Below are 13608 nucleotides of genomic sequence, written 5' to 3'. Positions count from 1 at the left end.
GAGAGGACCATGTGGTTCTTTTCTCTTATTGATTTGTTCTATCACATTGATTGATTTGCGAATGTTGAACCATCCTTGTAGCCCAGGGATGAATCCCACCTGGTCATGGTGGATAATCTTTTTTTTTTTCTTTAAATTTTTTATTTTTTATAAACATATTTTTTTCCCCAGGGGTACAGGTCTGTGAATCACCAGGTTTACACACTTCACAGCACTCACCAAAGCACACACCCACCCCAATGTCCATAATCCCACCCCATCCTCCCAAACCCCCTCCCCCTTTCTTGTCATTTGCGACAACATGGATGGAACTAGAGCGTATCATGCTTAGCGAAATAAGTCAAGCAGAGAAAGACAACTATCATATGATCTCCCTGATATGAGGAAGTGGTGATGCAACATGGGGGCTTAAGTGGGTAGAAGAAGAATCAATGAAACAAGATGGAATTGGGAGGGAGACAAACCATAAGTGGATAATCTTTTTAATGTGCTGTTGGATCCTGTTTGCTAGGATCTTGTTGAGAATCTTAGCATCCATATTCATCAGTGATATTGGTCTGAAATTCTCCTTTTTGGTAGGATCTTTGCCTGGTTTGGGGATCAGGGTAATGCTGGCTTCATAGAAAGAATCTGGAAGTTTTCCTTCTGCTTCAGTTTTTTGAAACAGCTTCAGGAGAATAGGTTACCTGATTTCAAGCTTTACTACAAAGCTGTGATCACCAAGACAGCATGGTACTGGCATAAAAACAGACACATAGGCCAGTGGAACAGAGTAGAGAGCCCAGATATGGACCCTCAACTCTATGGTCAATTAATATTTGACAAAACAAATAAAATATACAGTGGAAAAAAGACAGTCTCTTCAATAAATGGTGCTGGGAAAACTGGACAGCTATATGCAGAAGAATGAAACTCAACCATTCTCTTACACCATACACAAAGATAAACTCAAAATGGATAAAAGACCTCAACGTGAGACAGGAATCCATCAGAATCCTAGAGGAGAACATAGGCAGTAACCTCTTCGATATCAGCCACATCAACTTCCTTCAAGATATGTCTCCAAAGGCAAAGGAAACAAAAGCGAAGATGAACTTTTGGGACTTCATCAAGATCAAAAACTTCTGCACAGCGAAGGAAACAGTCAACAAAACTAAGAGGCAACCCACAGAATGGGAGAAGATACTTGCAAATGACAGTACAGACAAAAGGTTGATATCCAGGATCTATAGAGAACTTCTGAAACTCAACACATACAAAACAGACAATCATATAAAAAAATGGGCAGAAGATATGAACAGACACTTCTCCAATGAAGACCTACAAATGGCTATCAGACACATGAAAAAATGTTCTTCATCACTAGCCATCAGGGAGATTCAAATTAAAACCACATTGAGATACCACCTTACACCAGTTAGAATGGCCAAAATTAGCAAGACAGGAAACAACATGTGTTGGAGAGGATGTGGAGAAAGGGGAACCCTCTTAAACTGTTGGTGGGAATGCAAGTTGGTGCAGCCACTTTGGAGAACAGTGTGGAGATTCCTCAAGAAATTAAAAATAGAGCTTCCCTATGACCCTGCATTTGCACTCCTGGGCATTTACCCCAAAGATACAGATGTCGTGAAAAGAAGGGCCATCTGTACCCCAATGTTTATAGCAGCAATGGCCACGGTCGCCAAACTGTGGAAAGAACCAAGATGCCCTTCAACGGACGAATGGATAAGGAAGATGTGGTCCATATACACTATGGAGTATTATGCCTCCATCAGAAAGGATGAATACCCAACTTTTGTAGCAACATGGACAGGACTGGAAGAGATTATGCTGAGTGAAATAAGTCAAGCAGAGAGCGTCAACTATCATATGGTTTCACTTATTTGTGGAGCATAACAAATAGCATGGAGGACAAGGGGAGATGGAGAGGAGAAGGGAGTTGAGGGAATTGGAAGGGGAGGTGAACCATGAGAGACTATGGACTCTGAAAAACAATCTGAGGGTTTTGAAGGGGTGGGGCGTGGGAGGTTGGGGGAACCAGGTGGTGGGTATTGGAGAAGGCACGGATTGCATGGAGCCCTGGGTGTGGTGCAAAAACAATGAATAATGTTACGCTGGGAAAAACAAAAGTATCTAGGGATTTGCAGTGTAGAATATGAGAAAATATGTATTTTTTTGAGAAAAATACTTCATGAGTGTTATGTTGATATTTCCAAAATAAATTTAATATTGTAGTTTCAAATAAGATGCATTGATCTTATGTGCTAGTATCTTTCCCCCTAAAAATCTTGTTTCCTAATGGTAATAATATATTTGCTTTATCTTACCAAACATGTTTTTTTTTTTCTGATGTGTGTTTATATGTATGTATATATATAGAGAGAGAATAGTTTCAAAACAATTATATCAATAGTTTCAAAGCAGCACTGTCACAAACAATAAAATTACCAAATGCAGTGTAAGATTTGTTTGTGATTCTTTTCTTTTTAGGGTGTATCTTACCAGGAAGGAACAATAAAAATACCAGATTTAAATTATCCTGATATAATGTTTATGTAGTTAAGGTAACTACAACTTGATATAACTGGGGTTCATCTGTTTTCATTTGCTTTTAATTTTTAGGGATTACTTTTTAAAATACTACATTTGTTTTAAAATTATGTAAAATAATTTTGTGGTTTCAAAGTCAAAACCATAAGGCAAAGTCCATTCTCAGAAGTCTAGCTTCTTTGCCTATTTCTTCCCCACTTCCATCTTGCCTCCTACATGCCAGCATTTCAGTTATTTTTTGTTCTATCTTTGCATTCTTTTTGAAAATCAATGTTATACACACATGTAAGTGTCTGAGTTTATGAATATATTATTACCTGTAACTTCTTGTAAAACTATATAATAATACATTAAAAGTGTTTTTCATTTCTAAAGTATGCATAGATATCCTCTCTCAGGTTCCTCCTGACAGATCTTTTAAGTTGGCAGCATAATCTGTTTTATATAAGGTGTCCAAGGCTCAGAAAAACTTATGTTTACTTAAGGTTACCAGGTTTTTAAGTGGCGCAGTAGTTAGGAGAACAAGTTCTAGAGTTAGCTTGCCTGATTCGGTTTCACTACTCGCTAATTATATGACTTTGAGCAAGTTACTCAATCTTTTTAAGGTTCTCAACTCCCAGCTATAAAATGGAGAGAGAGAGCGCCGAATCCTAACCACTAGACCACCAGGGATGTAAAATGGGGATACAATATCTGTCTCATATGGTTGGTCTAAAGAATAATTGAGATAACACATAAACTCCTTGGCTAATGCCTAGAGAACCTACTAAATGCTTATTGTTTGTTAACATGTTGACTAATATTACCATTCTAATAATTCTAATTGATGCTAAACTTATTTTTCATCCATGCAAACTTCTAGGATTAATCTTATCTTAATTGATCTGTTTTCTGAATGCTCTTATCATAATTGATCTGCTTTCTGAATATCTACATGGCCATGTAATGTTTGAGTTTGCATTATAGACTTTAGCATATGTCTAGTATATACCTAGATTTTAGATCTTCTTTTAAAATTAAATTCTCCACCAAGTCTTATGTAATATCTTGCTTACATTGAGTCCTGAACACAATAGTGGGAACATTGTTTCTAGCTGAAGTGAGTGCTTTATGGAGGGAGAGGTATCTGTGTAATTCAGTAGATGGAGGGCTGAGGTTAGAAGAGCTACAGAAGCAAAGTCATTCTAGCTAAAAGGATAATGTGTTCAGGACATACATGTTATATTAAAAATGCCCGAAGGAAGATGTGGCAGTAGGAAAGGAAACCTGAAACATTTTGGAACTTTAGCCTCATTATTGTGATATTTAACAAGGGTAAGGTACCCAGCACTTGGGACATTTGGGGGTGGGATACCAAACCACTCAAGATACCCCCATATTTTCAGTGTTTGAGATAATAGTCTAGTTTGTCAATTGTACTTATATTTTAAAGGGAAGAAAACAAAGTTGACCTTTTTTTAAAAAATGTGGGCACATCAAGTGAAACCCTTAACTTGGGGGTTTTGCTGAGTGTGGTTATTATGTTTATGTTATTCTGTCACTAGATGGAGTCCATGAGTCCAGGGAACTCTCGCTTGGACATTTGTATACTCCTTCCTATGATTCCCATTATGCACCTTTGAAAGAGAGAATATTCTTAAAAAAAAAAAAAATTAGCAAACAGATTGGGATGGCAGAATTTTTAGAATTGCCTTAAAATCAATTTGTTAAACAGCAAAATAATCTTTTTGGTTGTTCACTTTGCAAAAATTTTATTTGGAAAAGATCTTTAAAACCAGAGTTTAATATTCATTCTAAATCTTTCCAATAGAAACAATATTTTTAATTTAACTTATTATGGAGATTCAATTAAAAATTGGGGAGGGTATGTGCTTTGGTGAGTGCTGTGAAGTGTGTAAACCTGGTGATTCACAGACCTGTACCCCTGGGGATAAAAATATATGTTTATAAAAAATAAAAAATTAATTAAAAAAAAAAAAGGTTGTTATCCTCTGTTCCAGGGTCACGGCCCCCCTGCCCAGGAACTCTCTCTCTCTTTTTTTTTTTTCTCAGTATAGTTGGCACATAATTTTATATTAGTTTCAGATGTACAGTATAGTGATTTGATGAGTTTATACATTATGCTATGTTCATCATAAGTATAGCTGCCATTTGAGCTTAAACATTGCTATTATATTATCATTGACTATGTTGCTTATGCTATACCTTTTGTTCCTATGACTTATTTACTTTATAACTAGAAGACTGAATCTCCACTCCCCTTCACTCATTTTGCACAACCTCCCATTCTGAGGTAACCATCAGTTTGTTCTCTGTATTTACAGTTCTGATTCTGCTTTTTGTTTATTTACATTTTAAGATTTCACTTATAAGTGAAATCATATAGTATTTGTCTTTCTCAGTCTGACTTATTTCACTTGGTATAGATGCCCTCTAGGTCTATTTATGTTGTCACAAATGGCAAGAGCTCATCCTTTTTTATGACTGCATAATATTCCTGTGTGTCTATGTATGTGTGTGTAAAACCCATCTTTTAAAAAAAATTAACATATAATGTATTCCCGGTTTCAGAGGTACAGGTCTGTGATTCATCACAGTCTAATATAGTACCCAGTGCTCATTACATCACATGTACTCCTTAATGTCTATTATGCAGCTACCCCATCCTTCCACTCCTCTCCCCTCCAGCAACTCTGTTTGTTTCCTATGATTAAGAGTCTCTTCTGGTTTTTCTCCCTCTCTGGTTTCATCTTGTTTTATTTTTCCCTCCCTTCCCCTATGGTCCTCTGTTTTATTTCTTAAATTTCATGTGTCAGTGAGATAGTATGATAATTGTCTTTCTCTGACTGACTTATTCACTTAGCATAATACCCTCTAGTCTCATCCATGTCATTGCAAATGACAAGATTCCATTTTTTGATGGCTAAGTAATATTCCATTGTATATGTATATATACACCACATCTGCTTTATCCATTCATCTGTTGATGGATATCTAGGCTCCTTCCACAGTTTGGCTATTGTGGACATTGCTGCTATAAACTCAGGTTGCATGTGCCCCTTCAGATCACTACATTTGTATCTTTGGGGTAAATACCCAATAGTGTAATTGCTGGGTCATAGGGTAGCTCTATTTTAAACTTTTTGATGAACTTTCATACTGTTTTCCAGCGTGGTTGCACAAGCTTTCACCCACCAACAGTAGGAGGGTTCCCCTTTTGCCACATCCTTACCAACATCTGTCATTTCCCGAGTTGTTAATTTTAGCTATTCTGACTGGTGTGAGGTGGTATCTCATGGTGACTTTGATTGTATTTCCCTGATGCTAAGTGATGTTGAGCATTTTTTCAAGTGTCTGTTGTCCATTTCGATGTCTTCTTTGCAGAAATGTCTGTTCATGTCCTCTGCCCATTTCTTGATTGGATTATTTGTTCTTTGGGTGTTGAGTTTGATAAGTTCTTTATAAATTTTGGATACTAGCCCTTTATTTGATAAGACATTTGCAAATATCTCTTTCCATTCTATAAGTTGTCTTTTTTTTTTTTTTACTGTTTCCTTTGCTGTGAAAAAGCTTTTTATCTTAATGAATTCACAATAGTTCATTTTATATCTCTTGCCTTTGGAGACATGTCTAGCAAGAAGTTGCTGTGGCTGAGGTCACAGATATTGCTGCCTGTGTTCTCCTCTAGGATTTTGATGGATTCCTGTTTGACATTTAGGTCTCTCATCCATTTTGTGTCTATTTTTGTGTGTGGTGTAGGGAAATGGTCCAGTTTCATTCTTCTGCATGTGGCTGTCCAATTATCTCAACACCATATGTTGAAGAGATTGTCCCTTTTCCATTGGATATTCTTTCCTGCTTTGTTGAGGACTTGTTGACCATGAAGTTGGGGTTCCATTTCTGGGTTCTCTATTCTGTTCTATTGAATAGATGTCTGTTTTTGTATCAATACCATACTGTCTTGATGATTATAGCTTTGTAACATAGCTTGAAGTCCAGAATTGTGATGCCACCAGCTTTGGTTTTCTTTTTAAAAATTCCTTTGGCTATTTGGGCTTTTCTTGTTCCATACAACTGTTAGGACTATTTTTTTCAGCTCTGTGAAAAAGATTGATGGCATTTTGATAGGGATTGTATTGAATGTATAGATTGCTCTAGGTAGCACAGACATTTTCACAATATTTGTTCTTCCAATCCATGAGCATGGAACATTTTTCCATTTCTTTGTGTCTTCCTCAATTTCTTTTATGAAGTTTCTATAGTTTTCTGAGTACAGATTCTTTGCTTCTTTGCTTAGGTTTATTTATTTATTTATTTATTTTTAAAGATTTTATTTATTTATTTGGCAGAGAGAGATCACAAGTAAGCAGAGAGGCAGGCAGAGAGAGAGAGAGAGAGGAGGAAGCAGTCTCCCTGCCGAGCAGAGAGCCTGATGCGGGGCTTGATCCCAGGACCCTGAGATCATGACCTGAGCCGAAGGCAGCGGCTTAACCACTGAGCCACCCAGGCGCCCTTTGCTTAGGTTTATTCCTAAATATCTTATGGTTCTGGGTTCAATTGTAAATGGGATTGACCCCTTACTTTCTCTTTCTTCTGTCTCATTGTTAGTGTGTAGAAATGCCACTCATTTATGTGCATTGATTTTATATCCTGCCACATTGCTGAGTTCCTGTATGAGTTTTACAATTTTGGGATGGAGCTTTTTGGGTTTTCCACATAGAGTATCATGCCATCTGCAAAGAGTGAGAGTTTGAGTTCTTTTTTGACAATTTGGATGACCTTTATTTCTTTTGTTGTCTGATTGCTGAGGTTAGGACTTCTAGTACTATGTTGAACAATAGTGGTGACAGTGGACCTCCCTGTTCTGTACCTGACCTTAGGGGAAAATCTCTCAGTCTTTTCCCCCATTGAGAATGATATTTGCTGTAGGCTTCTCATATATGGCTTTTATGATATTGAGGTATGTTTCCTCTATCCCTACACTGTGAGGAGTTTTAATCAAGAAAGCATGCTATACTTTGTCAAATGCTTTTTCTGCATTTATCAAAAGGATCATATGGTCCTTGTCCTTTCTTTTATTAATGTAGTGTATCACATTGATTGATTTGTGGATGTTGAGCTACTTTTGCAGCCCAGGAATAAACCCCACGTGGTCATGATGAATAATCCTTTTAATGTACTGTTGGATCCTATTGGCTAGTATCTAGGTGAGAATTTTTGCATCCATGTTCATCAGGGATGTTGGTCTGTAATTCTCCTTTTTGGTGGGGTCTTTGTCTGGGTTTGGGAGCAAGGTAATGCTGGCCTTAAAGAAAGAGTTAGGAAGTTTTCCTTTCATTTCTATTTTTGAAAACAGCTTCAGAAGAATAGGTATGAATTCTTGTTTAAATATTTGGTAGAATTCCCCTGGGAAGTCATCTGATCCTGGACTCATGTTCATTGGGAGACTTTTGATTACTGCTTCAGAGTCCTTGCTGGTTATGGGTCTGTTCAGGTTTTCTGTTTCTTCCAGTTTCATTTTTGGTAGTTTATACATTTCTAGGAATGCATTCATTTTTTCAAGATTGCCTAATTTGTTGCCATATAGTTGCTTATAATATGTTCTTATAATTGTTTGTATTTAGCCAGTGTTGATTGTGATCTCTCCTCTTTCATTCGTGATAAAACACATCTCCTTTATCCATTCATCTATTGATGGACTCTTAGGTTGTTTCCATTTTTTAGCTTTTATAAACAATACTAAAGTAAACATAGGGATGAGTATATCTTTTTGAATTGGTGTCTTCATTTTCTTTGGGTAAATACCCCATAGTGGAATTATTGGATCATATGGTATTTCTATTTTTAATTTTTTGAGGAATCTCCATGCTGTTTGCCATGGTGGCTGTACCAGTATATATCTCCACCAGCAGCATATGAGGTTCCCTTTTCTCCACATCCTTGCCAACACTTGTTATTTTTTTGTCTTTTTGACTTCAGCCGTTTTCACAAGTGTAAGATGATATCTCATTGTGGTTTTACTTTGCATTTCCCTGGTGATGAGAATGTTGAGCATCTTTCCATGTGTCTGTTGACCATCTGTATATCTTCTTTGGAAAAATGCCTATTCAGGTCCTCTGCCCATTTTTTAATCAGATTGTTTTTTGGTGTTGAATTGTAGAAGTTTTTTTTATATTTTGGATACTATTGATATGTCATTTGCAGATATTTCCTCCCATTTAGTAGGCTGTCTTTTAGCTTTATTGATTGTTTCCTTTGCTGTGCAGAAGTTTTTTATTTTGATATAGTCTCAATAATTCATTTTTGCTTTAGTTTCTCTTGTCTTAGGAAACATATCTAGAAAAATGTTGTTATGACTAATGTTAAAGAAATTATTGCCTGCGTTCTAGGATTTTTATGGTTTCAGGCCTCACATTTAGGTCTTTAATCCATTTTGAGTTTATTTTTGTGTATGGTGTTCAAAGGTGGCCCAGTTTCATTCTCTTTACATGTAGCTGTTCAGTTTTCTTAGCACCATTTACTGAAGACAGTCTTTTCCCCATTGTACATTCTTGCTTCTTTTATCATAAATTAATTGACCATATAATCATGGATTTATTTCTGGGTTCTCTATTCTGTTCTATTGATCTATATGTCTATTTTTGTACCAGTGAAATATTGTTTTGATTACTGTAGCTTTGTAGTATGTCTTGAAATATAGAATTGTGATATTGCCAGCTTTTTTTTTTTTTTTTCTTCTCAAGATTGTGTTAGCTATTCAGGATCTTTTATGATTCCACTCAGATTTTAGGAATTACTTATTCTAGTTTTGTGAAAAATGCAGTTGATGAGTATTGATCCCAACTCAATTATATGTCTCCCCACCCCATAAGTTTTGTTTCAAATACTAGTAAAAACAATTGTTGTACTACTTACTAAGCATTGATTTTTAGCACAATATAACACAAGCCTACATTTCCAAAATCTTACATGGTGTCATGAGAGAAAAGTCCAGATTATCAATTTTTCTTTGTCAGGGTTGTCAAAGGTAAGAAGTACAAGGCTGATACTAGATACTAGCTCTGGTGAGTCACAGGCTTACTTTGCTATTTACTCTATGTTGGGACTTGGTAGTAGTAAAAGTGCAGATGAATACATGAAGTGGTTGCAGAAAGTTATCTTGGGCACTTTCCAGGCCCCAAAGAGGGTGCAGTTAAACTTGCTCAATTAGTCTGTATGCAAGTCAGCATGGGAGCAAGGTATGATCTAATTCCTTTTTTATCTTTCTGCTACAGCACCTGCCCTTATAGTCGGCCTCCCTTTGGCTATGGAAATTTTCCAAGTTCAATGCCAGAATGCCTTGGTTATTATGAAGACAGGTACCAAAAACACGAGGCTATGTTTTCAGCTTTAAATAGAGACTATCCTTTTAGAGACTATCCAGATGAACGCACACACAGTGAAGATTCTCGGAGTTGTGAGAGCATGGATGGGACCTCTTACTATAACAGTCATAGCCACAGTGGGGAAGAATACTTAAATCCCATGCCTCAGCTGGACATTGGAGCCTTGGAGAATGTCTTCACAGCCCCAACATCAACTCCCTCTAGCATCCAGCAAGTCAATGTCACTGACAGTGATGAGGAGGAAGAAGAAAAAGTGCTCAGGAATTTATAATTTTAAAACAAATATGCACAGAAAATAAACATTTCTTAAAATATATTCTGGGTCAGTTGGTATGAGAAAAAAAGAGCCTAGAATGCTTTGCTGGGAGTTGTCAGCCATGATTTGAGGAGTCAAATCAAACATAATTTATACCTTCATAAAATTTTGATTAGTGAAACTGGAGTCCTGATGTTTCATCATAGGAATATTTAAGATATGAAGTAATTTATTTTTGTGTCTGAAATTTGTATCAACATATATTATCATTACTTTATCTTGGAATGTGCAAAATACTGAATTCTCACAATTTTATTGAGGGGATAGGGAGTATATATCTGGCATGACAAGTGTGATTTGTATTTTATCTCAGGATACATTTATTTATTTTTCTCATATGATTTTTTGTTTGGTGTTTATGTACTACTTATTGATATTGTCTGTTTTTATGTAACAGTTTGAAAATATTTTGATAATTTTTAGTAATGAATTGAGACTCAGTTACTAAATTTAATTTACTTTAATAACCAATTATAAGTTTCAAATATGTTTTCATGGCACTTGGGTAATTCCTTCAGCTAAATTAGTCATTTCTGTTCCTAAACATTTTCATCATCTTTTTTGGATTTATTTTTCCATTTGGTATGCATTGTTCTACTTTTGTTATAATTAAATAAACATAGATAAAATTGTTCTTGTTGGATGTTTTCTGTTTGGGGGATAGAAATAAACAGAACGAGTACTGTTCAAATGAGGATGGTTTCCATACCACATACAGATAATTTATTTTTACTTAATAGTCTCCAGAATTGCACAGATCCTGTTAGCTTACATGAGACTTGAAACTTTTTCAACAAAGATGTTGTGCACATACTCTGATGCTATTTCTAAACTCTTTACATGTGTTGTACATGTGACTTAAGCACCCCCACAAATGGAAGAGCTCCTCCAGATTTGGTGCAAGCAGCTGTCTCTGAAACCATGGAGTTCATGTGTAAGAGCACATGGAATTTGTTTAATTCACGGTGAGCAATAAAAATCCTTCTTATGATGTGTCCTCATGGTGAGTGTCCACTATGGATGGAAAGAACCTATTTAGAACAAGATCAGGACCACCAGAATTGGGATCATGGTAGAAGAGATCTACAAGGCACCTGAACTGAGGATCAGAAGTAGCCACAAACCAATATACTTTTCCTTCAATGATCTGTATAATTCATGCAAATTGAGATTTTGTTACTAAAACTGCTTGGAAATTTTGTATGGAAAGTTGTTCTAAGCTTCCAACTTCTTCCTTTACTAAGTTTGCATTTGTTCCTTAAGGAAAGGTTGTTAATACATTTCATCAGCCTTATACTTAATTGTATCTAAGATTTCCTCTACCCAATAAAAATTTTATTCTTATATTTTATATTCTTTATCACTCTGTGCAATGTCACTTCAATGTGGTTAAAGAGCAAAACAAATATCTTGGTGGAGAGAGCAAACGTGTAACCTCATGTAGGAACTAAAGCAACATCTGGTTGTCTTCACAATTGATGAAGGAAGAAATGTGTGTGACAGTTTGACCCATTTTATCCCATCTCATTTTGTTTTATTTAAAGATTTTATTTATTTATTTGACAGACAGAGATCACAAGTAGGCAGAGAGGCAGGCAGAGAGAGAGGGAGGAAGCAGGCTCCCCACTGAGCAGAGAGCCTGATGCGGAGCTTGATTCCAGGACCCTGAGATCATGCCTGAGCCGAAGGCAGAGGCTTTAACTCACTGAGACACCCAGGTGCCCCAATCCCATCTCATTTTAATGACAGCATAGTGACTAAACTGGGTTTTGATGACAGACCTTATTCTTATAAACAAATTGGTTGGAGGAATCCCTTTGTAAGACAGCTGAATGTTATAGGGCATTGTTTAGTGTTTCCTAACTGTCTTCAGACTAGCCCGGCACCAACAATTCCTTCCTTCCTTCTCCTTAATGGCTGTTTGAGGATGAGCAACAGTACTGGGATCAGAAGTCAGGAGCTTAGATTCTGTACAGATCCACAGTATAATTTGGGCTTAAAAATATGGAAAACTTTTATGTAGAAAAGTCACCCAATTGCAAATAAGCCTGCCTAGCTACAAATGCCCCTTATCTGCTCACTTCTAGCTCTTTAAATCACAGTTGACTCAGACTAGAGAGCTACAGACTAAACAAAGCCCTGCCCCATTGACACTAATTCATCTGCCTCTCCAAGTCATCAGAGTGAAATTCTTTAAGATGAGAGCCATGAGCACATTCTATTAGGATTCATTGCCTTGTTTGTCCTTATAAATCAGAGGTTATATTTGTAATAAGACTAGCCTCCTTTAAAAGTGTGTTGAAATGTCAGTATGTTTAAAATGTCAAACTTTTCTATGCTTTGGACAAAACTGCTCTGGCTAGTTGCAAATTAAGAAAACTGCTCTCCGTGAAAATAAAACAAAAATAAATATAATCCCAATTTTCAAGAGCTTAGTTATCAAATTTAGAAAGGCAAGAGAGTGTTTCTTTAAGTATGTTAGTTGGAACCCAAGCGTTTTAGAGATTCTGACAATATTTAAGTTTGGGAAACACATACTATTTCCCCACCTTGGAGATTGTGAATGCCCATTATCATTGTAAAGGTTGTCAAAAGTTTTGCGGTGAAGAATCATGTTTAACAGTTTATTACAGTGCTACCCAAACTTACTGGCTTGAGATTCCCTTTTTTGTTTTATCGATGTCTGCTAACATCTCATAGAATCCACTTTGGAAGTTGCTAATACAATTATAGCTGGTGGCTTTGGTTTTCAATTGTTAACTTCACATATGGTTTCCTGCGTTAGTAGCTAAATAAACTGGTTTTTGTTTTTTTGTTTTGTTTTTGCACTAAGTATTTGATTATCTTTTTTGTTTTTAAGATTTTATTTATTTATTTGACAGACAGAGATCACAAGTAGGCAGAGAGGCGGGCAGAGAGAGGAGGAAGCAGGCTCCCTGCTGAACAGAGAGCCCGATGCGGGACTCAATCCCAGGACCTTAGGATCATGACCTGAGCCGAAGGCAGAGGTTTTAACCCACTGAGCCACCCAGGAGCCCCAAGTATTTGATTATCTTAAAAATAAGAACTGAAACTTATAGTTGTGAGTTGCATTTCTCTAATGGAAGTTGATATTACGTCCAAGAATTCAAGTGGGCAAATGTGCTAAATTCCCATACAAGGATATTTTCCACAGTGCAAACCAGCTGTCAGTAGGATTGTTCCTGAGCCAAACAAATTATAAGCTACATTTGAAAGTTGTAGTTTAGAACAGAAGTTGAAATTCTGGGGATTCTATGAACTACATGCACTATTTTAAAGCAGTATAATTTTGATGTGGGCAGGGTAATTCTGAAAAATTTCTGGCCTACATTTTGG

At 36.4% G+C, this 13608-nt stretch overlaps 1 protein-coding gene and 1 long non-coding RNA gene across 4 annotated transcripts in view; one reads left to right on the top strand and one right to left on the bottom strand.

Moving 5' to 3' along the window:
* Positions 1 to 10206, top strand: part of SOX30 (SRY-box transcription factor 30) — a 34408-nt gene extending 24202 nt beyond the window's left edge. Inside the window, exon 5 of one of the 2 annotated variants that reach the window (XM_059417249.1) lies at positions 9825 to 10206. In XM_059417249.1, the coding sequence (XP_059273232.1) occupies positions 9825 to 10206 (382 nt within the window). The remainder of the gene's footprint in view (positions 1 to 9824) is intronic. The other variant, XM_059417250.1, reaches the window with a different exon arrangement.
* The window catches only part of LOC132028364 (uncharacterized), a 66730-nt gene that overhangs the window by 13323 nt on the left and 39799 nt on the right, over positions 1 to 13608 (bottom strand). The window lies entirely within an intron of this gene.

This window comes from Mustela nigripes, chromosome 12 (genome assembly GCF_022355385.1).
Source record: "Mustela nigripes isolate SB6536 chromosome 12, MUSNIG.SB6536, whole genome shotgun sequence".
Taxonomy (NCBI): domain Eukaryota; kingdom Metazoa; phylum Chordata; class Mammalia; order Carnivora; family Mustelidae; genus Mustela; species Mustela nigripes.
The sequence above is the reverse complement of the archived record's forward strand: the minus strand, read 5'-3'. Positions and strand labels throughout refer to the sequence as shown.